The sequence below is a fragment of the Aulostomus chinensis genome, chromosome 2, assembly GCF_037954235.1.
Source record: "Aulostomus chinensis isolate RoL2024-O1b breed Wild chromosome 2, RoL_Achi_v1.0, whole genome shotgun sequence".
In the NCBI taxonomy this organism is placed as follows: Eukaryota; Metazoa; Chordata; class Actinopteri; order Syngnathiformes; family Aulostomidae; genus Aulostomus; species Aulostomus chinensis.
Genome location: NC_141321.1, coordinates 1,302,588 through 1,330,420, shown reverse-complemented (window position 1 = coordinate 1,330,420; position 27,833 = coordinate 1,302,588). Strand labels below are relative to the sequence as shown.

Below are 27,833 nucleotides of genomic sequence, written 5' to 3'. Positions count from 1 at the left end.
TGAGAAGAACCATGACAATCCCAATATTGAGAAGAGATGAGAGAACTGCAGTGAGCAGACTAGAAAAGGCAGAGTTGTTGGCAGAATCACTCATACAGGTGCAGAGCTCAAATAATATCTCATCAGAGGCAAAACTGCGTTTATCCTCCAGGAGAACTCCTCCTGCCTTGGTGACGCAAATGGCAGGTACTATCCCCCCCTCCCCGTGTGTTCCTGACCCCCGCCTCTGCCCTCTCCACCTCCCTTGGGGTGGCAGCGCCTGTTGGCTGCAGCCTGCCCCGCCCGGGCTTGGTGGCGCGGCTCCGCTGCGACGCCTCACTCTCACTTGCCTACATTGGGCCATCGGACTGCTCAAGTTTAGCGTACACACACAACAAGTGTATATGTGCTGTTGTTAAATTTCTGGAGTGTACCATTATTACTTTCAATCTGTAATAATTGTGACCGCTTGTGATAGTTGGATCAGGCTTTGAGTTGTGTAATGCATTTCGCCTTGGGCTCGATCCCTTGGTGACAAATAAAACACATCTTGACATCTTGACATCTAACTACAACGGCAGAACATTTTGGAGCAAAATCCGTCAGTGAACAAGAAAAAGGATGTAAGAGGGGATCAGTTGGATCTAGAATTCAGCATGTATGAGCTAAGGAGAGCCATCTCCAGAACCAGGAATCAGCACCAGGAAAAGATGATATCTGCTATTGCAGGTTGGATCGTATGGACCACAGTTCATTGAATGAAATATTGAAATTATTCAATAGCGTATGGGAGTCAGGGGAGGTACCACAAGCATGGAGGCACTCAGTAATCACTCCTATTTTGAAACAAGGTAAAAAAGCAACAGATCCATCAAATTACAGGCCGATAGCATTAACGTCACAGTGAGGGAGAACAATGGAAAAAATGGTAACGGAAAGGTTGATGGTTTTTTGGAGAGCAAAGAGCTGTTGTCCCCGTATCAGAGTGGTTCCGTAAGGGAAGAAATACCATGGATGCAGTTATAAGGCTAGAATCAGAAATCAGGAAAGCACAAACAAACAAAGAGATGGTGATGGCAGTGTTCTTGGATATAGAAAAGGCGTATGATATGTTATGGAAAGAAGGGCTGTTAGTCAAGTTAGAAAAGATGGGAGTAAGAGGTAAGCTTTACAACTGGGTGTTGGGTTTTCTATTTGGGAGAACACTAGAGGTGAGAGTAGGGAAGGAGTATTCACGGGTGTACGAGGTAGAAAATGGAACACCACAAGGGAGTGTTTGTGGTCCAGTCTTGTTTAATTGTATGATAAATGATATATTTGAAGGGGTGGAAGAAGGGATAAGTAAGTCATTGTTTGCGTATAATGGGGCACTGTGGGTGAGGGGAAGAAATCAAAAATTTTTGCAAGGGAAACAACAAGCAGCAGTAAGGAAAGTAGAAGAGTGGGCGAACAGGTGGGGATTTGCAGTATCGGTGGCAAAAACCCAAGCAATGTGTTTTGCAAAACGACATAAGGAGGTGTCAATAAAAATATACGGTCAGCAATGAGAGCAGGTAAAAGTTATTCGGTTTTTGGGGGTTTTACTCGATGAAAAACTGACATGGAAAGAGCACATAGAAAGAGTGGAGGACAAGTGTAAAAGAGTGAACAACCTGATGGGGTGTTTGGCAGGGCGAGAGTGGGGAGCGAGCAGGAAAGCCATGATAAGTGTCTATCAAGCTCTGCTCGGATCAAGAATAGACTATGCCAGTGTGGCGTACATGTCGGCAGCAGAGAGTCATCTGAAAAAACTGGATGCAGAGCAGGCGAAGGCACTGAGAATGTGTAGTGGAGCTTTCAGAACATCTCCTGGAGCAGCTTTACAGGTTGAAATGGGGCAAGAACCCTTGAGATCAAGAAGGCAGAAGATCATACTAGAGCACTGGATTTACCTGCAGGGACATCATCAATCGCACCCAGCAAAGGCTGTCATAAAGGAGTGTGCAGAACACCATAAAACCAGCTTTTGGAACTTGGGTTGGATTGGGAATATTGGAGCGGAACATATTGGGTTACACAAGATGAACTACATCATGAATGTATCACTCACAGACACTCCACCATGGGTGTTCCAGGAGCCATCAGTTGATTTAGGAATCCAGAACAGGATCAAAAACAGGAAAACAAGAGCAAGAGACATTGGTGCAATGGTGCAAAAATATCTCGAGCAAAGTTACACGGATAAATTATTGATTTTTACAGATGGGTCAAAAGACCCAGAAACTGGAAGGACCGGGGCAGCGGTGTACATTCCACAGCAAAGAATAGAAATTAAGAAAAGAATAACAGATCATGCATCAGTTTACTCAGTGGAGTTAGTAGCAATCATTCTTGCACTAAAATGGTTTAAGGGAAATAGCGAAATGCACTCTTTGGTGGCTGCGGACAGTTGGGCAGCATTAGAAAGCATAAAAACCATGAAATCCTGCAGACAAGACCTGGTGTTGGAAATACACCAGCTGGTACATGACACACAGGGTTAAACAGCATATTTCACTTGATAGGGAAACATCCTACAGGTAACTGTAGAAAGTGTAATAAAAAGGAAACAGTAGAGCATGTGATGATGGAGTGTAAGGAATATGAGAGGGAGAGGAGAATGTTAAAGACAGGACTACAAAGGGAAAAAATTGGATTCACATTAGGGAATCTGTTAAAAAGGACAGAAAATGTAAATGAACGTAAGGAAATATCTGAGAAAAACAAGCTTAATGGAGGGGATTTAGTTGGTGGTTTATTTAATTATGTATGGGTTTTTCCTTTTTCTTTTTGTTCTGATTTTGGTTTGGGTCTTTTGGTACCCTTATAAATATAGTCTGTAACTGTTTATCTACTGCTCCACACTCCAGTCCGGTAGGTGGCGGCAAATGCACCTATAAGTTGATGCCAGCCGCCATAAGACCTTAAAAGAAGAGGAAGAAGAAGCTTAAGCAGAAGAAGAAGAAGAAGAATGATGGCGGCAGAGAGACACTGATCGCTTTGTCGTAGTTTGTGTCGGTGTACTGTTATCAGCGACAATGAGCAGTTCGTTTCCAGGTGGTCCCCCGGAGCAGCCGGCCCGGTCCGTCTATTACCAGGAGACTCCGGACACGTCCAGGCCACCAATGATGGAGTTGGCTGCGGGTCGCTGGACAACCTCGCCTGGATACAACGGTCCCTCTGCGGGATTCGGGTGCACGATGCCTCCCATATCTCCCGGGAATTTTGGTAGCCCTCCTTTGGTTCCGCCATACGTGTTCCACCCGTCTGTCCCTCCGCCGCCACCTGGCCACTTCCCTGGACCGCCATCATTCCACACGTTCAGCCCACAGTTTACTCCTGTTCCACGAAGTCACTTCCAGGTCATGGAAGACGCTAGTCCAAGACAGCAGGAACAACCGGCTACTCCGTGTTCTACAGACGATGACGAGCGGAGGGGCCAGAGGAAGCGGGATCAACTCTGGCTCCAACAGTTCCTACTGAAAAGACACAGAATCTCCCGAAAGCCGCTGAGCCGGCGAGAAAGCCAGGTCAGTGTCTTGGAGCTGAGAGATGAGTTGGACCGAGCCACTCAACTCGTTCACAGACTGTCCCAGTCCTGTGAGACCCTGAAGACCAACCTGGACAACCTGGATGTTTGGAATCACTCTTACTTAACAGCTCTCGGTATAAAATCTGAGCTGCAGACCACAGTGTCACGTCTCAGCCAAGCGGAATGGTTCCATTCTTTTGTGACTAAATTGTCCTATATTAAGAAGACCAGAGTCCAGCGATCAAGATGCAGGAGACGAATAGACATGGAGGCGCGACAGAGAGAGACGAGCATCACTGAGAAGGAGGCTGCCATCGATGGCTGGAGGATGAAGCAGATACAGCAAGTAGAGGAGAGGAAGAAGGTTTGTTATTTGTAATTGTTACAGAAGCTGTCTCAACTCATAGAGTTCCAGCAGGGACATTCAAAAGTCTCTAACCTATGGAAGGTTCCTGATAACTGATAGGCCCCTGTAAAGGTTTTAGTGAGGTTCCTGGCTTCTGTGAAGTTCCTGGTCCCTGTAAGGGTTCCTGTGAGGTCCCAGGTCCCTGTAAGGGTTTCTGTGAGGTTCCCAGTTCCTGTAAAGGGTCCTGTAAGGTCTTATGAGGTTCCTGGCTCCTGTGAAGTTCTGATGTTGAGCTAAGTGGGGTTGTGTGGAGACACAGGGTACAGGCGTGGTTGCAGTAGAACCCTCATAGAATAGTAACTGTACATAGTGCATATTAGGAACTTCCTGTACTCCTGCATATCCACACAATACATGTAAGGGCCGATAAAGACACAATATGTGTATATGTATATATGTGTGTGTATAATGTCACTCTCATCCTTGTAGGGTGGTTCTGTGTCCTCCTCTAGCTCAGGTCTTCTACCAGAGGCCTGGGAGCTTGAGTGTTCTACACAGCATCTTAGCTGTTTCGAAGACTGTGCTCTTCTGGACAGAGGATTCAGGTTTTATGTCTGGAAACTTCTGGAGCCACTCTCCCAGTTAGGGGGTCACCTCCTACAACCACGGAGACCACGTCAGCCTTGACCTCCCACATCCATTCTAGTCGTTCTTTTAACCCCTGGTACTTTTCAATCTTCTCGTGTTCCTTTTTCCTGATGTTGGTGTCAGCTGGTACCGCCATATCCATCACCACTGCCCTCTTCTGCTGTTTGCCCACCACTACAATGTCCAGTTGGTTGTTTGTCAGTCTGGAAGCTGAAGCCCTACAGCACCTTAGCCCTGTTGATCTCAACCACTTTTGGTGGTACGTCCCATTGGGATTTGGGTACTTCTAGTCCATACTGGGTACAGATGTTACTGTACACCAGTGGTCCCCAAACTACGGCCCGCAATAGTCGACATTGAATTCCATTGTAATTTTTTTCGAAATTGATCGCTGGATCAATATGTTTATATTCGTGAATAAAGCTAAGCGAAAATTCACATTGCCGTTTGGTGTGAACACACAGTCAGTTAGTAACTATTTCATACACGCATAGAATGTGACATTCTATTCCACCCTTCTGCAGTCTGTGCCCCTATCTGGCAACCCCCAGACAAAAATCCTAGACCCGAACCCAGAGAGGGTTATTTGGTAGTGTCATTCTAGATTTCCTGAATTTTGTTCTGTGAAGAACCCAGAGAGGGTTATTTGGTAGTGTCATTATAGATTTCCTGACTTTTTTCTCTGAAGAACCCAGAGAGGGTTATTTGGTAGTGTCATTATAGATTTCCTGACTTTTGTTCTGTGAAGAACCCAGAGAGGGTTATTTGCTAGTGTCATTATAGATTTCCTGACTTTTGTTCTGTGAAGAACCCAGAGAGGGTTATTTGGTAGTGTCATTATAGATTTCCTGACTTTTGTTCTGTGAAGAACCCAGAGAGGGTTATTTGGGAGTGTCTTTATAGATTTCCTGACTTTTGTTCTGTGAAGAACCCAGAGAGGGTTATTTGGTAGTGTCATTCTTGATTTCCTGACTTTTGTTCTCTGAAGAACCCAGAGAGGGTTATTTGGTAGTGTCATTCTAGATTTCCTGACTTTTGTTCTGTGAAGAACCCAGAGAGGGTTATTTGGTAGTGTCATTCTTGATTTCCTGACTTTTGTTCTGTGAAGAACCCAGAGAGGGTTATTTGGTAGTGTCATTCTAGATTTCCTGACTTTTGTTCTGTGAAGAACCCAGAGAGGGTTATTTGGTAGTGTCATTATAGATTTCCTGACTTTTGTTCTCTGAAGAACCCAGAGAGGGTTATTTGGTAGTGTCATTATAGATTTCCTGACTTTTGTTCTGTGAAGAACCCAGAGAGGGTTATTTGGGAGTGTCTTTATAGATATCCTGACTTTTGTTCTGTGAAGAACCCAGAGAGGGTTATTTGGGAGTGTCTTTATAGATATCCTGACTTTTGTTCTGTGAAGAACCCAGAGAGGGTTATTTGGTAGTGTCATTCTAGATTTCCTGACTTTTGTTCTCTGAAGAACCCAGAGAGGGTTATTTGGTAGTGTCATTCTAGATTTCCTGACTTTTGTTCTGTGAAGAACCCACAGAGGGTTATTTGGTCGTGTCATTATAGATTTCCTGACTTTTGTTCTGTGAAGAACCCAGAGAGGGTTATTTGGTAGTGTCATTCTAGATTTCCTGACTTTTGTTCTGTGAAGAACCCAGAGAGGGTTATTTGGGAGTGTTTTTATAGATTTCCTGATTTTTGTTCTGTGAAGAACCCAGAGAGGGTTATTTGGTAGTGTCATTATAGATTTCCTGACTTTTGTTCTGTAAAGAACCCAGAGAGGGTTATTTGGTTGTGTGGCATTCTGGAAAACAATACATTTTTACATTTAGGCAACCCCATGATTATCACCCTTTTTCTGTTACAAACTGACCCCGGCCCCCCATCAGAGAAGGGGAAAGTTATGTGGCCCTCACAGAAAAAAGTTTGGGGACCCCTGCTGTACACTATCCCCGCCAATTGGTTGTGCCTCTCCATGCATGGTTTTGCGGCTAGCATCTTCCAAACTGCTACTGGTTGTTGGATTGTCTCAGGAGCATCCTTACACAGCCTGCACCTTGGGGCTGATCTGGTGTCGTAGACCTTGGCCTCTATGGCTCTTATGCTAAGGGCCTACTCTTGTGCTGCCATGATGAATGCCTCTGTGCCATTCGATTTTATTTATTAATTTGAGTGTTTTTGTTGCGGACGATTTAAAAATAAAAATTTTTACTCTTCTTGCTATGGCGCACCTTTTGTCCTCCAGGAGCTTCCATAGCTTTCCCCCTCACCCCTCCCCCTTGTTTCCTGCGTATGCATAGCAGCAACATGGCTAACGAGAGCAAGAAGTTTGTTTCTCAGAAAGGAGTAGTATTGTCATTGGTCTGGAACTGGTTTGGGTAAAATCTGAGGTTTTAGTTTTAGTCCAGATCGCCCATACCTATTGTTAGGTCTTGTTATCAGCCACTTAATCAATCTGGTGGTCTAACATGCCAGGTGTACAATCTTGTCCCTGGTGTCCTTAGACAGCTCTTTGGTGAATATCCAATGGTATATGCAATAGTAGCTGGTACCTGAGGACAGCTACAACTACTGCTGAAGATGGCTCCCACAGACCTTGATCCATTTTCTCCCTTTTCCTGTTTGTTACTGCATAGTCATGCGTACCATCGCATTTACTGCCATCTTCTTACAGCTTCATGAGACCCATTTGCTGCCATTGCATTGATGGAAACACTGATTACATATTGATTTTTGTGACATATCTTCACACGTCCTACTTGCTCACATCCCTCTGTTGAATGCTCTTCATTTTTTCTGCATTCAGTTCTCTAGTTCTCATTAATTTTCCTATTTGTCCCCTCCACTACTCCACCTTCCACACTGCTGCTTGATTGTTTTGTCACTTCCAGATGAATAATGAGGATCTTGCTCGTTTTTTAACTAATGCTAGCTGAGCTCCTGGAAGGGGTCCTACTGAGACCTACTACCCTAACCCACATCTTGAGGAAGGGCTGTGGAGGAAAGATGTAGGCCCCTGGGGGCCTCTTGTTGCCTGGCAGGCAGCTGACAGCCTTGCCTGTTCTCAAGCTTATGTTTGGAAGCCCTCTACTTCTCGAAGGCTTCTTATCAGGAAACGTGACCCTTGACCTAAATAACTTACATTCAAATCTGTCTGTATCTCCAGGAGCAGGAGCTGAAGTTGGCTGCAGACACGGTTCTGTGTGAGGTGCGTAAGAAGCAGGCTGATGTGAAGCGAATGCAGGATGTTCTCAGGTCGCTGGAGAAACTGCGCAAACTGAGAGAAGAGGCTGCTTCTAGGAAAGGTAACCCAAGAAAAAAGATCCCTATCTGAATTCATGGTCACAGGTGAGATGGGAAGTCAAAAAGAGTGTGTGTGTTACAGGTATTTTCACTGAGAGAGAGAGTGGAGAGGCCTTCATTAGCCAGCTGGAGCGGCTGAGGTCTGTGATGAGGAAGAGGACGGTCATTTACTCAGCAGAGGAGAAGGCCCTCATGGTGATGCTGGAGGGCGTACAGGAGGAAGAGCGCAAGAGAGACCAGGAGACCAGACGGAAGAAGGACAAGGAGACACAGATACAGAGAAGACAGCAGGTGGACGTCATGTTGTTTGGAGGTAACTGCTTCGGCCAGCTGACTAGTTACTGCGATTTCATGTGTTCTGACGTTGTGATGTTTCACTAATCTTGTTGAATGTCAGCCATGCTCCAGCAGAGAAATAATACTTCTGCTGTTTCTCTGTTTTCGCAGATGGGTTTCTTGCTGATCCTGTCCTGCAATCATTCAGAGAATACTACACTCAGGCCGAGCACTCACTCTACGCTTTGGTACAAATAAGGTAAACCTCCTTCTCACTTGAAGTTTGACAAACATATTAACTTTGAACAAAAGTAATAACTGTGTTAGTCATGTGAGTTTTAAAAGAGATGGTTGAGATTTGTCAAAATTAAAGTGAATAATTACAAAAACAAATTAATGAACGTATTGTTTTTCATCATGACTAATTTTACTGTGAGTAGTTAAGAGTAGTTAATTGTGATCATTAATCATTTGTATTTCATTTGTTTAGCTTGTCGTTGGCAGCGCAAAGTTGAAGTACCATACAACTTCAATTAACAGTCTAGAATTAATGTTAGGGACGAGAGTGTGTAGGATATTGAGTCCATGGGGGAAAGGAGTCCTTAGAGCAGGGCTGGGCAATTAATTTCTACAGGCCACATGAAAAATCGGAACTGTGTTGGAGGGCTGAACCAACAACAACTTCTGGTTCGGCCAACAACAACTTCTGGTCAGTTTTCTCCCATTGTGATTAGATACTACTGGTAATCACATGTATAAGAATATTCTGTAAATCTATGTAAATTTATGAATTGTGGTGATGGTCAGAGAGGAAAATAATGATGTAAAAATAATGAACAATTTTCGACAAAAACAATCATTACATCTCTGTTTCATTCTATTTTGAACTTTTTTACCTCCACAAATACTGAAGAGGTGTTTTGCAGTATGTTAAAGATAAGCAACTGATAAACTTCCTACAAAAAGTAACAAGTGCTTTTGATGTTCTCAGTTCAGTTTACTTGTTCAGTCCAGTCTGTGGTGTAGCGGCGATTCAGATTGTAACCCTTAAATACAACACCTTGTGTACCACAAACTAGGCCCATGGCTTTACCTCTGACTTTTGTAAAGAAATATTTAGCAGTCCATGTCACGTTGAAAACACAGCATTCAAAATCAACTTCTTTTTTTGATACGAGCTGACATTTTAAGGGGCCAGGGGTCACTGGCTAGCATCACCTGTCGCTGTGCAGATGCAGATGTGCGCATCTATGCAAAAATGAGCCAGGCTTTTCAAAATAGACGCAACACAGTTGTTTTTCATGCAAAGCATAAAAACTTGTACACTTGTGTTTATGACTGACATACCGTGGGCTGGACAAGGATGCGAAAAGGGCAGGATTTAGCCTACGAACTTAAAAATACCCAGGTCTGCCTTAAAGGATAGGAATCTACTGGGGGACCGGACAGGATGGGAAACTGTAGAGGGACGGGAGTCCATAGAGGGCCCGACAAGACAGCAGTATTTAGGGGACGGGATTCTATAGAGAACAGTTGTCTATAGGGGATATAAGTCTTTAAGTCCTGTACCAGGAGTCTATAGGTGACTGGACAGGACGGGAGTCTGTAGGGGACTGGAGTCTTTGGGGGACAGGAGTTTACAGGACACTGGACAGGATCGAAATCTATAGGGGACGGGAGTCTACAGGGCTCAGGTGTCTATCGGACACAGGAAACTTTAGGGTTGAGGTGTCAATGGAGGACAGGTGTCTACAGGAGTCAGGAGTCTAATGTACTAGCAGACCCCTGTTCTTGATAGACTCATACTGAATAAACACAGTTGTCAAAACTCACATCAATACAAAAATGAATCCAGCGATCAAACTCATACCATGAACCTCCGTCAACTAATGTTGACATCATTTGACATTTAATTCCAGGGGGACTATGTAGGTCGGTCCTCTACTGGAGGACATATAAGAAGAACCTCAATAAACTCATGAGGTACGTTCAGGTTTGATTTAAAGTAGGGATGTCCCGATCCCATTTTTGTGGTCCTGATCCGATCCTGATTTTTTTAATGATGAGTAATTGCCGATCCTGATTTTTTTTTTTTTAACGATCTTTTTTCTTTCTTTGAATAAACTGAATCCATTGGATTCCGACTTTTCTCTTGGTGCATTGCAATACTGCAAAAAATAAATAAAATAAATAAATTGGATTGTTTGCTTCAGGGGTCAATCCATGCTTTTCTTTTCCTCACCATTTTGTTTAATTTACAAATTGAAGAACACAGAAGATCCTGTACGTGAGTCCCAACTTTGTTGGAAAGTTCCGGTATTGCTGTGCTCGTTATGAAGTGCCTAGACAGTAGCTCGTAACTGCTGCTGCGTCAGACCAGCTTTTGAATCGGTAGCAGCGCTGTATTCCTTATATTCTGCTTCGTGTTTCTTGAGATGCCGAATTCAATTAGTTGTGTTGTAGAAGCTCTGTTGCTGCCACTATGTGAAGCCATTTGCTTGCAGACTTTGCATTTTGCTGCGGGCCTGCATTCATCTTCCAACTCGTAGAGTCGCCACTCAGCCGACACAGTTTTTTTGTTTACAAATGTGGAGCCATGTGCGGCCGGCGGCAACCTTTGACCTTAATACATCATGTCCATTTGGACCATGGCAGTGATGACTAGTAGGGGGCAGAAATGCACCTTTTATTTATACACTGCGGGCTATAAATGTATGACGTTATTGATATTTTTCAAGATCGGATCGGGGATTGTGAACGCAGATCGGCTGATCACCGATCTAATAAAATATGCTAAATGAAAGTGATCATGGTGTCAACTCAAACTGTAGTAGTGTAGCATTGCATCTATTACACACTTGCATACATCTAAATACCTTGACTAGGCAGGCCTAGCTAGAGAGCAGTGGAGAACCATCTCTAGGACACTTTTCCTTGTGTCAGGATATTAACGTAGAGCAGCCGCACAGCTGGAGCAGTTTTGTCATGGCCACAACAGGACTGGCCTGGTGGATCAAGCCCTGAGGGACTCTTATCTGCTTTTCTTCCAGGAGAGAGTGGGACATGTTCCTGGCAGCAGCAGATCATCCTGATGGGACAGCGGTTCCTCAGAGCTGGATCCTGCCAGAGATCCCCTCAGACCCGTTCTGGGCATCAGCTCTCCTCAGTGACAGCGCCTGACCCACTAAGTCTCTGTGTGGGGAATATGTGTCGTTGAATCTTGAACCATTTCCGGACACTGAGCCATCTCAACAACACATGAACTTGAAGTGTTGAGCCAGCACGATGGAATAAAGATTAATGTTCTGATTCTTTTCGTTTAATAATTTCAGTCCCACTTAGCTTTAGTGGGTCTGTGTGTGACTGGTTCACAGGGCCTGGTGCCACCTGCTGGGATGTGGTCACTTGCTTCTATTAACTCAGGGACAAGTACTGCAAGGCTAGTACATTATACCACAGAGGTACAATACCACAGAGTTATAGTGACAGAGAGGTATTGTACAATGTAGTTATAGTAACACGGAGGTACATAACTACAGTAACAGAGGTATAATACCGCACAGGTATAATACTACAGAGATACAGTACCAAAAAGGTAAAATTAAAAAAAGTTATAATAAGAGGTATTGTACTACAGAGTTATAGTAACAGAAGTATAATACTAGAATATGAAGTACCAAAGAGGTGCAGCACTACAGAGTTACAGTAACAGATGTATTATACTACTGAATTATAGCACCACAGAGGTATAATACTACCAAGTTATTGTAACACATTAGTATAATACAGAGTTAAAATAAGTATTATGCTGCATAGTTTTAGTCACACAGAGGTAAAATACCATAGAGGGATAATATTACAGAATTACAGTATTACTACTTACTTACTAAGTAACAGTAACACATAGTACCAAAAGGTATAATACCGGTACTACAGAGTTATAGTCACATAGAGGTATTATACTACATAATTACAACAAGTTATCTTAACACAGAGGTATTGTTCCACATGGTTTTGTAGCACAGAGATGTAACTGCTACCTTGACTGAGACCAACGAGCACCACAGCATCAGTGATCCTGCTGGTGCAGCAGAAGCCACCAGGAGCGTCACCCACCATGGGAGAGGAGGCTGAAGACCAGGCTGGAGGAACAGCTCAAGGCAGCTCAGAGAGAAGTTCGTCAGTTCTCAGAGCTCCAGAACGATTTGGGGGAGAAAGAAAGGACACCAGGAAGTCCAACACTTTTCCATGCCGGAGGTCCTGGAGCCCAGCAAGCAGAGACTTACAGCTCCGGCTACCCCCCTGAAACACCAAAACCTGGAAAATAAATAGGATGTTCTCTCAGTGGCCCAGTAATAACACCAAGGCAAGTCCATCCATTTTCCACAGGATAAGCAGTAGAAACCTTTTATTGTTTGTAAATTAATGTTCATATTTGTCTCAACTGAAACTTTAAAATTCATGTTGGTTGTGTTTTGTGTAAGAGTAAGCCGAGTTTTGACCTGACTTGACCACAGACAAAGTGCTCTGCTCTCTCACAGATTTAAAGGTTTCCTATAATCTGATAAAGGAGAAATTATGAACTAAACAAATGAACAAGATCAATAATGATGGGCAATGACTAAAAATGCCCACTATGTGGCTCTCTAAGACTACAAAACAGCATCATGACAATTTCACAAGATTTTTCCTAATTACAGTACAGATCTGACCTTGTAAATCACGGTCCCTATCAGTTCATCCAGATTGGACCATCTAGATAAGGCAGTTCTGATCAGGCTATATAGAACGGATCATCTGGATTTGACTGTCCTGTTTGAACCATCAAGACTGGACCCCCCCGATTGGACTATGTAGAGCGGACCATCCCAGTTGGATCAGTCCAGTTCTGTTTTATGATAAAACATGTAAATTGGCAAAGCTTTTTCTGACTTTGACTCATTCTATGGTGATTACATGACCTCCTTATAACAAACAAACAAACGCATAATTTACTCGGTGGAAGCCATCGTGGATTTGTGTCACATGTGAAATCTACCACTTGAGATGAAAAGTGAAATCTTTATACGTTTTTTGAAGGTCTTGGTTGATATTTATAAATGTTTTGAATGGTGGCTAATTAGGATTTGGCCAAATTTGGCGAGTTTTGACTTCTTGGATGTTCAAGTTAAACTCAGATGGGTGGAGGTGTAACTGGAACCTGATCTCACTGATGGGGAAACCAATTTTCTTCTGTCTTCTAATGGACAGTTATTGGAACCTCAAGACCACCACAGGTTCTCCTCTACACTTTGACACAGATGCTGAGGCTCTGATAATAAAAAAAAAAAATCAGTAAGATAAACAGACTTTAAGTCTCACTGTTGGTTTGTCCCACTGATCCTTTGGTGTAATCACTTGTTGTTTACGCGCCACACTGAGCGTGTGCGTGGGAAGTAAAGCAGCTGATAAGTGTGTAGATTAGTGATGTCACTGGTCTCAGTAGCTTCAGATGTCAGCGAAACACAGCTGAGAGGAGCCAGCAAAGGACACACAGGTAGGCTTAGCTTTCTTTTAACATCGGCATGATCAAATAGAAGTTTACGTATCAATATGCACAATCTAACAGTTACACACATACATTTTTTTCAAGATCAGTAAATGTTCCTATAGTTGTAAAATATAAATGTTTACAGATTTTTTTTTTCTAGTAACAGTAATCACAGCAGTTTCCTATCATGCTATAGGTTAAACAGTAATCTTCTGTTGTGGATATAAACAGTTTAAAGGAAGAAGCATGAATGACATCCAACCTTCAACGGTCCCTGAAGCTGAAACAATCACGTGGACTGGTGACAGGGATTTTCTGGCAGTTTTCTGCTGTTTTCTGTGGAGAAACTTAACTAACATCATATTACACCATTCTAAAGTCATATCTTATGTATAAAAAAATTCTACTTAGACAAAGGGTGTCATGGCTCAGAGGTAGAGAGGCCGTCTCGCAACCAAAGGGTCGCTGGTTTGATCCTCACTTCCCCCGGTGACCATGTCAAAAGTGTCCTTGAGCAAGATACTGAACCCCTAATTGCTCCTGATGGCCCTGCAACAGACTGGCGACCCCGTCCAGGGGGAACCCTGCCAACCCAATATCAGCTGGGAACGGCTCCAGCCCCCCTGGTGACCCTGAACAGATAAGCGGGATAGAAAATGGATGGATGGATGGATACTTCCACTGATACACTGAATATTGAGAGGAGAAGAACAACGTTGATATTTGTAGGGAATTAGAATTTGTAATCTATGTTTGACCTTGGATCACTGTTGAGACTTGGTGCCCACGTCATCAGTATGGAGCATCTGGTCTCTCTGGTATTGTAAGTCCTGGACCATCTGCCTGGTTTTTGTGATCAGCTTTGTCAGGACAGCAGGGATGGAGGAGATTAAATCCAGTAACCTATCCGGCTGGTCGTTTGGTGGGACACTCCGGTGGTTTGGTGGAACACTCCTACGGACTTTTGTATTATCCTGTGCATCAACTATGAACAGCTTTAAGACTTTTCCTGATTGAATACTGAGCATCGCACTGTCTAGTTGTTAAACTCACATGTTGTAATCTAATCCTTGAGCTGCACATGATTCCCTTTTTGTTATGTAACAACCAACCGATATAGAAATGCACTTGTATTTAGTGTAAGAGGAACAAGAGGGAGATGTATTTCTGGGAAAGTAGACCTAATTTAGACTGGCATTTGTATCTGTTAGTCCCAAACTGTAACTGCAGTATAATAGAAGAGCCGCATCAGGTCAACAACAAACTCTGACTGCGAGTGCTTTAGCTTCAATATCTACTTTATGCAGATAGTACTGCTTCAAAAAATACTTAAATACTGTAATTTGTGTGCCAAAAAAATATCATTTCCAAATTAAAATCATTAGAACACCATTTAGTCCTCTCTTACACTAGAAATTCCAAATAAAACAAACATAAATAACCAGTGCTAACCACTGCGCCACATGCTGCCTCTTTACATCTTGTATTTCACAAATTTCTATTTAACTATTTATCTCAATCTTTAGTCTCTCTTTTGTACTTGAATTGGAGCACCTGCTTCATAAGACCCCCCCTTAATAAAGTATTCAATGAATATTACATAGAATAAAGAAATTCTCCACAGTCCTCCAAAGCTTTAAATTACCTGAATCAGATACTCAACCAGCAGGTTGAGAGTTAGAAACTCTGGTACTGTTTTCTGTCTCTCAGGATGTTTGTCACATGTTTCTGTAGTGGAGGCAAAGGTCTGAGTCAACTTGTTTCAGTGGTGAAGCTGTTAATCAGAAGAATTAGTGAGCGTATTGTTGTTGTGTTATTGTGCTTCCTTACCTTCTGCTCCCTTAATTTCCTCTTATGGGGATGAATGGAGTTTTCTGAAACTGAATGATATAAATAAGTGAAGGAATGCAAGCAATACTGTCAGAACAACTGTTCAGTAAAACATTTTCACATTGAGATGAACTATCTGTCTGTCCTCAGTGAACTGGGCGATATGGAAGGTGTTCTTCTGAAAATGCCACTGGGTGTCTCACAAGATGTCGAGGACAACACAACACTGGTGATTCCTGATTACATAAGTTTACTGCAAGAGACTGAGGTATGTGTGCTCCTCAGTTTATGTATGAACTATATCTACATGTGAATTTACATCAGGAGCAAGTGTTCACCGCCATGCCTCAAGGGCCACTTTCATGGTTACTTAACTCTCATGACCATTTGTTGGAGAGCTACACATTTTTAAACGGCAGGTGGAGCTGAACGAGCACGAAGGGATAGTAAAGTAAAAATCCTAGTGATCATGAATTCTAATTCAACTGACTATTTTTCTGCTGAAAATACAATTTTCCAAAAAAGATGAACATTTTTAAGATGTGCTCAAGGATGTTGTCTTGATGAAAGAGCAGTAATACTGGAGCCTGTATCAGATGTGTAACGAACGTGACCTGTGTCAGACGAGTGTCGGACCTGCTTCTGACATGTACAGTGGGGCAAAAAAGTATTTAGACAGTCACCAATTGTGCAAATTCTCCCACTTAAAAAGATGAGAGGCCTGTAATTTTCGTCATAGGTACACTTCAACTATGAGAGACAGAATGAGAAAAAAATCCAGAAAATCACACTGTCTGATTTTTAAAGAATTTATGCAAATTATGGTGGAAAATAAGTATTTGGTCAAGAAATAAAGTTCATCTCAATACTTTATACTTTTTACTTTATACACCCTTTGTTGGCAATGACAGAGCAGGGGCACACGCCTGGCACTGCAGGATTTGAGTCCTTGGCAGCATAGTATGTTACTGATGGTAGCCTTTATTACTTTGGTCCCAGCTCTCTGCAGGTCATTTACTAGGTCCCCCCCCCCCCCCTCGTGTGGTTGTGGGATTTTTGCTCAGCGTTCTTGTGATCATTTTGACCCCACAGGGTGAGATCTTGCATGGAGCCCCAGATCGAGGGAGATTATCAGTGGTTTTGTAGGTCTTCCATTTTCTAATAATTGCTCCCATCATTCATTTCTTCACACCAAGCTGCTTACCTATTGCAGATTCAGTCTTCCCTGCCTGGTGCAGGTCTACGATTTTGTTTTTTTGTGTCCTGTGACAGCTCTTTGGTCTTGGCCACAGTGGAGTTTTGAGTGTGACTGTTAAAGGTTGTGGACAGGTGTCTTTTATACTGATAATGAGTTCAAAAAGGTGCCATTTATACAGGTAAGGAGTGGTGGACAGAGGAGCCTCCTAAAGAAGAAGTTCCAGGTCTGTGAAAGCAAGTAATCTTGCTTGTTTGTAAGTGTGTCCAGATGTATATGAGATCTGTATCAGACGTATATGAGACCTGTATCAGATGTATATGAGATCTGTATCAGACATATATGAGACCTGTATCAGATGTATATGAGATCTGTATCAGACGTATATCAGACCTGTATCAGCCGTATATCAGACCTGTATCAGACGTATATCAGACCTGTATCAGACGTATATCAGACCTGTATCAGACGTATATCAGACCTGTATCAGACCTGTATCAGACGTATATCAGACCTGTATCAGACGTATATCAGACCTGTATCAGACGTATATCAGACCTGTATCAGACGTAAATCAGACCTTGATCAGACGTATATGAGACCTTGATCAGACGTATATGAGACCTGTATCAGACGTATATCAGACTTGTATCAGACCTGTATCAGACGTATATCAGACCTGTATCAGACGTATATCAGACCTGTATCAGACGTAAATCAGACCTTGATCAGACGTATATGAGACCTGTATCAGACGTATATCAGACCTGTATCAGACGTATATCAGACCTGTATCAGAGCTGTATCAGACCTGTATCAGACGTATATCAGACCTGTATCAGACGTATATCAGACGTATATCAGACCTGTATCAGACGTATATCAGACCTGTATCAGACCTGTATCAGACGTATATCAGACCTGTATCAGACCTGTATCAGACGTATATCAGACCTGTGTCAGAGGTAAATCAGAGCTGTATCAGACCTGTATCAGACCTGTATCAGACGTATATCAGACCTGTATCAGACGTATATCAGACCTGTATCAGACGTAAATCAGACCTTGATCAGACGTATATGAGACCTGTATCAGACGTATATCAGACCTGTATCAGACGTATATCAGACCTGTATCAGAGCTGTATCAGACCTGTATCAGATGTATATCAGACCTGTATCAGACGTATATCAGACCTGTATCAGACCTGTATCAGACGTATATCAGACCTGTATCAGACCTGTATCAGACGTATATCAGACCTGTATCAGAGGTATATCAGAGCTGTATCAGACGTAAATCAGACCTGTATCAGCCGTATATCAGACCTGTATCAGACGTATATCAGACCTGTATCAGACGTATATCAGAGCTGTATCAGACCTGTATCAGACGTATATCAGACCTGTATCAGACGTATATCAGAGCTGTATCAGACCTGTATCAGACGTATATCAGACCTGTATCAGACGTATATCAGACCTGTATCAGACGTAAATCAGACCTGTATCAGCCATATATCAGACCTGTATCAGCCGTATATCAGACCTGTATCAGACGTATATCAGACCTGTATCAGACGTATATCAGACATATATCAGACGTATATCAGACCTGTATCAGACATGTATCAGACGTATATCAGACCTGTATCAGACGTGTATCAGACATATATTAGACCTGTATCAGACGTATACCAGACCTGTATCAGACATAAATCATACGTATATCAGACCTGTATCAGACGTAAATCAGACCTGTATCAGCCGTATATCAGACCTGTATCAGCCGTATATCAGACCTGTATCAGACGTATATCAGTCCTGTATCAGACGTATATCAGACCTGTATCAGATGTATATCAGACCTGTATCAGACGTGTACCAGACCTGTATCAGACGTAAATCAGACGTATATCAGACCTGTATCAGACGTAAATCAGACCTGTATCAGCCGTATATCAGATCTGTATCAGACGTATATCAGACCTGTATCAGACGTATATCAGACATATATCAGACGTATATCAGACCTGTATCAGACGTATATCAGACCTGTATCAGACGTATATGAGACCTGTATCGGATGTAAATCAGACCTGTATCAGACGTATATCAGACCTGTATCAGACCTGTATCAGACCTGTATCAGACGTATATCAGACCTGTATCAGACGTATATCAGACCTGTATCAGACGTATATCAGACCTGTATCAGACGTATATCAGACCTGTATCAGACCTTTATCAGACGTATGTCAGACCTGTATCAGACGTATATCAGACCTGTATCAGACGTATATCAGACCTGTATCAGAGCTGTATCAGACCTGTATCAGACGTATATCAGACCTGTATCAGACGTATATCAGACGTATATCAGACCTGTATCAGACGTATATCAGACCTGTATCAGACCTGTATCAGACGTATATCAGACCTGTATCAGACTATCAGACCTTTATCAGACGTAAATCAGACCTGTATCAGACGTATATCAGACCTGTATCAGACATATATCAGACCTGTATCAGACTATCAGACCTTTATCAGACGTAAATCAGACCTGTATCAGACGTATATCAGACCTGTATCAGACGTATATCAGACCTGTATCAGACGTATATCAGACCTGTATCAGACGTATATCAGACCTGTATCAGACCTGTATCAGACGTATATCAGACCTGTATCAGACGTATATCAGACCTTTATCAGACGTAAATCAGACCTTGATCAGACGTATATGAGACCTGTATCAGATGTAAATCAGACCTGTATCAGAGGTATATCAGAGCTGTATCAGACCTGTATCAGACCTGTATCAGACGTATATCAGACCTGTATCAGACGTATATCAGACCTGTATCAGACGTATATCAGACCTGTATCAGACCTTTATCAGACGTATGTCAGACCTGTATCAGATGTATATCAGACCTGTATCAGACGTATATCAGAGCTGTATCAGACGTATATCAGAGCTGTATCAGACCTGTATCAGACGTATATCAGACCTGTATCAGACGTATATCAGACCTGTATCAGACCTGTATCAGACGTATATCAGAGCTGTATCAGACCTGTATCAGACGTATATCAGACCTGTATCAGACTATCAGACCTTTATCAGACGTAAATCAGACCTGTATCAGACGTATATCAGACCTGTATCAGACGTATATCAGACCTGTATCAGACTATCAGACCTTTATCAGACGTAAATCAGACCTGTATCAGACGTATATGAGACCTGTATCAGACGTATATCAGACCTGTATCAGACGTATATCAGACCTGTATCAGACTATCAGACCTTTATCAGACGTAAATCAGACCTGTATCAGACGTATATCAGACCTGTATCAGACGTATATCAGACCTGTATCAGACGTAAATCAGACCTGTATCAGACGTATATCAGACCTGTATCAGACGTATATCAGACCTGTATCAGACGTAAATCAGACCTGTATCAAACCGGTATCAGGTGTGTATTTCACCTATACTAGACTTGTATCAGATCTGTACTCGGTGTGTATTAGACCTGTATCTGACCTTTATATGACATATATCAGACGTTTATTACACCTGTATCAGAAGTATACCAGACCTTTATCAGACATGAACTGTATTGTACACGTCTCAAACCTGTATCTGACATGTAACTGACGTAGAGCTGATCTGTGGAAGACCTGTATCATATGTGAATCAGACCTGGACCAGACCTGCATCAAACGTGTATCAGACCTGCCTCTGATGTGCATTTGACATGTACCCGACCTGTATCTGGCCTGTATCAGACGTGCCTCTGATGTGCATTTGACATGTATCCGACCTGTATCTGGCCTGTATCAGACCTGCTTCTGACATGTGTCAGGCCTTTAACAGAACTAGAGGAAATCTGTATGTGACCTGCATCAGACATGCTTCTGAAATATATCAGATCTGCTTCTGTCATGTATCTTTCCTGTGTCAGACCTGTATCAGACCTTTATCTGCCATGTATCAGACCTGCTCATGACCTTCCTTGGCCCTATATCAGCACTGCTATTGACATGTGTCAAGCCTGTGTCAGATATTTGTTAGACTTGTATCAGACCTGTATCATACGTGTATAAGACCTGTATCTGACCTGTGTCAGACGTGTATCTGTCTTGTATCAGACCTGCATCAGACCTGCTTATGACGTGTGTCAGGGCTGCGTCAGATATTCGTTAGACTGGTATCTGACCTGTATCTGATCTGTTTTTGGCCTGTGTTTAACCTTGTTCTTACCTGGTGCTGGTCCAGTCCGAGGACTGTATTTCAATGGTAACTGGCAGCCATGTTGAACGTGATGGTACTGTCTTTCTGAACTGATGAAGACTTGGAAGTGGCTTTTACCATTTGAACAATATAAAATCAATCCAACACAGTGTGACTAGAAGAAAAGAACATGCAAAGTGTGTCATTGCTTGATGTGTCGTTTCTCCTTGTGACAGTATGAGTTCAGTCTGGAGAAGTGGGTGCTCACAGGCCTGCAGAATGGCTTCAGCAGCCAGCATCAGCCTCATGTGAATCCCCCTGCATCAGGAGTTCTCGCTTCCTGCCCCCCATACTGGATGATGTTCAGCAGCCCCCAGCAGAGCCGACTGGCCAGCCGCCACAGTTCGGACTTCTGGGAGCCCAATCCTCGACAGCGATCTCACAGCCTTAACCCTGCTGTACTTCGCACCAAGTTTGCGGCCTCAGACTCTGAAGAGGAAGGAGAGCGCTCAGGGCAGAAAGCCCAGTCATCATTGGTGCTTGATGCCTCTGAAGCCTCATGCCAGCGAGGTCAGAGGAAATCACAGAAGGCTTTTGTCCCAGACCTGCTGAACCCTCCGACCTGCCTCAGCAGCCTTCCACACCAACGCAGGAAGAACCTGCGCCTCTCCCTGCTGGGCACATCTGAGCAGGATGATACCAGAGCTGACAGTCAGTCCAAGAACTGGACCTCACACTGCCCTGACACCAGACCTACAGGTGATGATGAGCAGAAACTAACACGTATGGTAAGAAAATCACATCAAATCAAACGCAATCATCAATTGAATACAACAGCTCAACACTAATGATTGAAAATATTCAGCTGTGATTCTCAGAGAGTATGTGTTCACATTTCAAATCTGTCCTATTAAAAAGAAATAAATGACATAGAATAAAACCCTTTAAAGATGTAGGTTTTAAGGTTGGTGGAGGAGCTGGACCCAAATGCTAAGCCTGAGGCATGGATGAAAAAAACATGAATGTTTACTTACACAAAATAGAACAAAAGCTAACTGTCCAAACTCAGAAAGACATGCATAACTCTGATGACAAGAAACAGGTGGAGATCAGGAGGGCAGGAAGGAGATGGTAGGAGGAGAAAGACTGGGAGCAAAGGTGTGGCTGACAAGGAATGATGAACTGACGAAGGCCTACCGCTACAGCTTGCTCTTACAACCTAAACACGGGGGCACCATTGGGACACCCTAAGATTGGTGGTGAAGCACGACCTCTGCTGGCAGAGCACAGATACCGCAAATAGGTAGACAGCACCAATGAAAGCCTGGCTGTTGTACTGCACTCCACTGTGAATGCACCTTTCACTCATTCTCTGTTATTAAGCACATGAACGCACGTGTAAGTCATCAACAATGACTATAAATGTTCATGTTGCATAAGAATGGTAGACTGTTGGTGGCGCAAACTTGGCTTGCGTGTCCACAAGTTTTTAAGGGACGAAGAAGAAGTCTGCGGTGCATTGTGGGCCATAGGTTGCTCTGTAGGATGCATGTGAACCGACCTACAATGTGGGCGTGTTTAGGCTGGAATTTAGGTTGTGAAGTAGATCGCTACTCGCGCCAGTTGTGGTTTTGGACAGCCTACGACCTATGATCAGACCTACTTGGCAATTCGAATGCAGCCCAAGACAGATGAAGCACTCAAACAAGGCAGGAAACAAACAAAGCAAACAAAGGAGGGACGGAAGTGAAAACAAACTGAAACAGGAGCAGAATAGAGTCTAAAATATAAAATTACAAAGACACTGAGGAAAGACAAGAAGCACCACCAAGAAAAGAAACACAAAATTAAGAATGACTTCTACAAATTAAAAGGTCAAAAGTCCACGACTAAGAGTGGACTTTTGACTTAGAGAAGTATGTCTTGATCTGCACGGTGGTGCAGTGGTTAGTACTGTCACCTCACAGCAAGAAGGTTCTGGGTTTGAGTCCTGGCTTGGGCACGGGATCTTTCTGCGTGGAGTTTGCATGTTGCCTGCGTGGGTTCTCTCTGGTACTCCGGCTTCTTCCCACCGTCCAAAGACATGCAATTGGGGACGAGGCTGATTGATACTCTAAATTGACTGTGAGTGTGAATGGTTGTTTGTTACTCTGTGTTGGCCCTGCGATGGACCTGTCCAGGGTGTACCCCGCCTCTCGCCTGTAGACGCTGGGATAGGCTCCAGCTCCCTGCAACCCTTAACAGGAATAAGCGGAAGACAATGGATGGGTGGATGGTATGTCTTGATGCCAGATTACCTACACCTGCTGACTGTACAGATGTGTTAGAGGGCCCTGATCTCCGCTCCAGGCTCCAGAGTAGTTGAACAATGGAAAAAATCTAAATGTACAAATTCAACTAGACATCAAGTAGTCATCATACAAATAAAATGATACACAGTAACTATTACTTCCATGCATCATAGGTGACAAATATAACCCTGAGAGAACCTGTCTAGTGGCTCTGAACTACAATATTTGGGCTAGTGATAATTTTGGCCACAGGAACCATGTACTGATTTTGTTGGCTTATGGATATCACCACATTTCACTATACTGCTCCCACCCAGAGTAACTGAAAGCAGGTGTAGTGGAGGCCAGCGGGTGTGGCAGAGGCCAGCAGTTAGCGCTACACAGTGGGTAAATCTCCCTCCCAGACACCTTTGGACTGATGCTAGTTCCTGTGTATTTTAGGTCATAGGTTTGAGTCCAGTGACAGACAGTGCTCATCTCTGGCTTCTGACCCTCTGGCCACCTGTACCAGAGCAAAGATGTGACAGTTGACCCTGGAGCAGGAGACCGCAATCAGAATCTGGGTGAAAATTCAATCTGGGACTATTCACAGCCGGTGCAGGCCATCAGTGATGGCATCAAGGTTTGCTTCTTTGGGAAATGAACCAGCTTCCAGAGAGAGGGGTTGCCATTTTGTGCCTGATTTCTAAGTGTGAGCCATGGCAGCTGCCCTTGCTGGGGCTAGCATCATAAACATGGCTAACAGAGCCCAATGCCACTTCATACCAAAATATATTTTGAAAGCAGTCTATAACCAGAATATCTCTTGGTAAAAAGGGAAGGTCCTCTTAATGTAAAAGGAATTCAAAGGGCTGTTGGAGAGTCAGGGTCCACAATCCTGGTGCAGATGAACATCTTCAGTCAAGGACTCAACCTGTGGCAACAGAAGAATAAGAATGTAGCTGAGGACAGCTGCAGTCCACTCAGCTGTAGGGAGAGTGTGTAAACCTGAACTGTCTATAGAAAGCTTCATAATCCATCATCATTTATTTTGACACAGTGAAGCTGGAAATATCTGTTCAAAGTCAAAGACTGTCTCTCATGCATGCACAGCTCACATCAGATTGTAAAGATGAGCATCAGCTTTCATCTGCTTACAGGAACACACATGAATTTCCAGTGTTTTCTACAAGTGAACATGCAAACTCATCAAGAAAAACCACAGAATGTAAAAGACATTATGAAAATCCTGGTTTCAAACATACCATGTGGAACAATGGCCTATTGGTGATAGGTCTGGAATAACCCAGCCGTCACTCAGCAGAAATATGCCAGCAGTTTAGAGGACGATCAGTTCCCTCTCTGCTGAGTGTATTCAATTCCTGTATCATGATGCACAGTAAACTGTGATTAAAAGGGAATTTTATGTGATTTCCAAATGTGATTGGAGCGATTGATTGTACCCATGTGCGTATGACGCCACCATCCGTGAATGATTACGCAATTCACATTAATCAATTGCAAAAATTATTGCTCCGTTAATTTTCAAGTAATCAGCAATGCCAGAGTGAGTATTCTGAATTTGATAACCCGATGGCATGAGGGCACGCACGGGTCTTTCATTTCTCAAAATAGCAGCGTAGGTACTCTGCACTGCATGGTCAGAGTCATCTGATCCATGAGATACACACACAATTATTATTTTAATTGTTGGACACATAGCTCTAACAATTCGATGTGAGTCATTTAGGTCAGACCATTTCTTCTTGACCTTATTGCAAATAAAAGTTTTTATTCTAATTGAATTAAAATAAGTTGTATCAAATGTTTAACCATCGAATGTTTTATTAACCATCACGGATGTAGAAATTTAACTATGACATTGTCCGATTGACTGTGGAAACACTGTTGATCGCAGCTGTTATTTCTCTCCACACCACATTTTTTGTTTCCCTTTTATACCTGATTTCAGGCTACCAAACAATATGAAATGGTGCATGTCTACCAGACTCGTGAGTGTCTTCACTTCAGCCTCTGAAGAGTCTTTTTTCTCCGCTGGGTTGCTCTCTCCATTTCATGAACTCTAGGGGTGTGGCTTCTAAACTGCACATTTATAGAGGGCGTGATATGATAATTACGATAGAGTTCAGCCTCCGAATTTGTCAACAGCCGGTCGTTCTTATGCTGGGATAGGTGTGATACACATGTTTAGTAAATCTCACGCGTCCTGTCCTATGCTGATTTCTCCACTCATATTTGCGGTGGTTTGTACACTCCTTTGATAAATGGGGGCCACTGAGCACACTAAAAATGCGCAAATGAAATTGTTGGGAAAATGTGAAGCATGTGTACTAGAAGCACTGCACTGGTTGTCAATGTCACCCTCTGAGGGGAATGATGAGTGTGGCTGAGGAGAGGCTTTCCTGTAAGCCAGGAAAAGACCAGGATCAGGGACTGAGTATCGAATGTTGACACTGGCCAACACTGCACATACACGCTAACTTATTTATATTCGTGTTGGAATACATTTGATCTTCAAGGGCTCATTGACACAGTCTTTCAATATGCTCTTATTCTTTTGGCTTTTGATAGAATTTTGTCAGTAGAAGATAAAGAAGAAGAAACTGGAAAACTCATTTACATCTCAAAGCATTTACACAATAAGAAAATATGTAAAGAGAAATTGTCGTATTCTCCAAAGCTGCATTGCAATGCATGTCTCCAATGCTTGCACCCCCCCCCCACACACCAGAAAAAAACCCTTCCCAAACCACCCCCACACACACACACACCAGAAAAAACATACCCCAGCACCCAGCACACATATATCCACCAACACACCCCATACAGACCTACACACACACACACACACACACACACACACACACACACACACACACACACACACACACAAAGAAATTGCTAACTGTGATATGTCCTTTGCCAGGCGGTTCCCAGCCTGGACCTCAGTGGAAGTCTTCTTCCTCCACCGCCCCTGGAGCCCCCCTCGTCCAGTTGGGATTCCTCATCTGAACTGCTGTCAGCTCTCAGCACAGAGGAGAGGGAGCTTCTTGGGGCAATCACTGCCAGGGGCTACCCCCTCCACACTGCCATTATCGCCCTGCAGAAGAAGGGCAGACAGACCCCCGAGCAGGTCCGTGGAAGCCCTCTGGGAGCAGACAGTAGCCCACTTTCATTAGTTACCTTTGTCTGTTCTGCAGATCACCTTCTTCTCTCTAGTAAAACTGGACAGTGATGTCAATTCAAGCTCAAACTGCAGTACATGCATAATAGAGATATCTGCACAACATGTATTATTTTATACATTTGGCTAAAAGAGATTGAGAATCCTGCATTAATCTCTTCTACTGGATTCTTCAGATGAGCTTTTCAATGTCTGTCAAGGAATGAATTTAGAAATCAGACCTGCCGGCAGCTGCTGAGCCACTTCAATACGACTTCACCAGAAGGGAACAACTAAGTACTTAATGAGCGTAATACTGTCCCATGCTGCTAATGCATGACTGTCGAGGTCACACTGCTCTCACACATATTGTATTTCCAGTTTAATGTGTGATCTCAGATACAAGAGCTGGGCCTCTAAACTGATCTCAAATCACTTCTTGCCATGTCATTTAAATTTAATATTATGACTTCAGCCACGCAGTTGTTTTCATGAATTTATAAAAATTGCCCAAAGGGTCACTTTGGGGGGGGGGGGGGGGGCACATGCAGAGACTTCTAATCCCTGAGGGACAGGTGTTGCTTGAGATATGCTGGGGATATTAACCAACGGGCCTTTTTCAAATCAGCCACTCTGACATGCAGAATAAAAGTGGCTCTATTTTAACTAGTGTTGTGGTGCTAGAGGAGCTCTGACACTCTAAACTGAATTTCATGAGTTCCAAGAGTTTACTGATTGTTCCTACAGGACAACGCAGACTTAAAATGTTCCTTATTAATGATCATAAGTGTTTTTCTTCCCAGATACTGGGATACCTGGTAGCATGTGAGCATCTATGCCAGCTGGGTCATGACATAGCTCAGGTCGAAGAAGCCCTGGAGATGTTTCAGAATTGTGAAAGAAAGGTAAGTTTCTCTGGCAGCGCACCTGTATGGCACAATCAACCATTAGAGCACCAAAAACATGATCACATCTTGTTTTCTTCAGGCAGAGGAGTTTCTTCACCTCCTCAGCCAATTCAATGAAATGGGCTTCCAGCAGAATACAATCAAAGAAGTACTGTTGGTCCATGAGAACCACCGTGAGCGTGCCCTGGAGGAACTGATGATGCGTGTAGCGTGATGGCACATTAACACATGCTTAGATAAGCGAACTGCTGCCTGGGTTATTTCTTACACGTGTCCTGTTGGACAGTGCCACACTCCTATTGGTGAAGGCTCTCGAAAGACCCAAACACAGCCAGCTGAGGGGGTCAGTGGCCTTTACACAGGAAAAGTATATTCTTGATACAAATACATTTATCAAAACATGTAAATCATTAGTAAGATAAATGGCACCCATTTTGCAATGTTTTTGTTTATTTTGTATTTCCATGCTATTCATGATTCAAGTTACAAGAGTTTATGTTCATACTGCGGTCATGGTATCTGTTCAGCAACATAAATGATCTTTGTAGTTTTAATTGTGACAGATTCATT

The 27,833-nt window shown here is 43.1% G+C and overlaps 1 protein-coding gene across 1 annotated transcript; it reads left to right on the top strand.

Moving 5' to 3' along the window:
- The first annotated feature begins 2,937 nt into the window (after nucleotides 1-2,937).
- LOC147268729 (uncharacterized) lies at nucleotides 2,938-27,833 on the top strand. Its single transcript, XM_086222380.1, has 9 exons — nucleotides 2,938-3,893; nucleotides 7,687-7,825; nucleotides 7,906-8,136; nucleotides 8,271-8,358; nucleotides 15,610-15,727; nucleotides 21,138-21,689; nucleotides 26,119-26,325; nucleotides 27,159-27,260; nucleotides 27,343-27,833. Exons 1-9 carry the CDS (start codon nucleotides 3,036-3,038, stop codon nucleotides 27,475-27,477), a joined length of 2,430 nt encoding a protein of 809 aa, XP_086078506.1. The 5' UTR covers nucleotides 2,938-3,035; the 3' UTR covers nucleotides 27,478-27,833.

Coding starts and splice junctions, on each gene's coding strand:
- LOC147268729 (XM_086222380.1), top strand. CDS start 3,036: ATGAGCAGTTCGTTTCCAGGTGGTCCCCCGGAGCAGCCGGCCCGGTCC. Junction 3,894..7,686: donor AAGTAGAGGAGAGGAAGAAG/GTTTGTTATTTG, acceptor CTGTATCTCCAG/GAGCAGGAGCTGAAGTTGGC. Junction 27,261..27,342: donor TTCAGAATTGTGAAAGAAAG/GTAAGTTTCTCT, acceptor TGTTTTCTTCAG/GCAGAGGAGTTTCTTCACCT.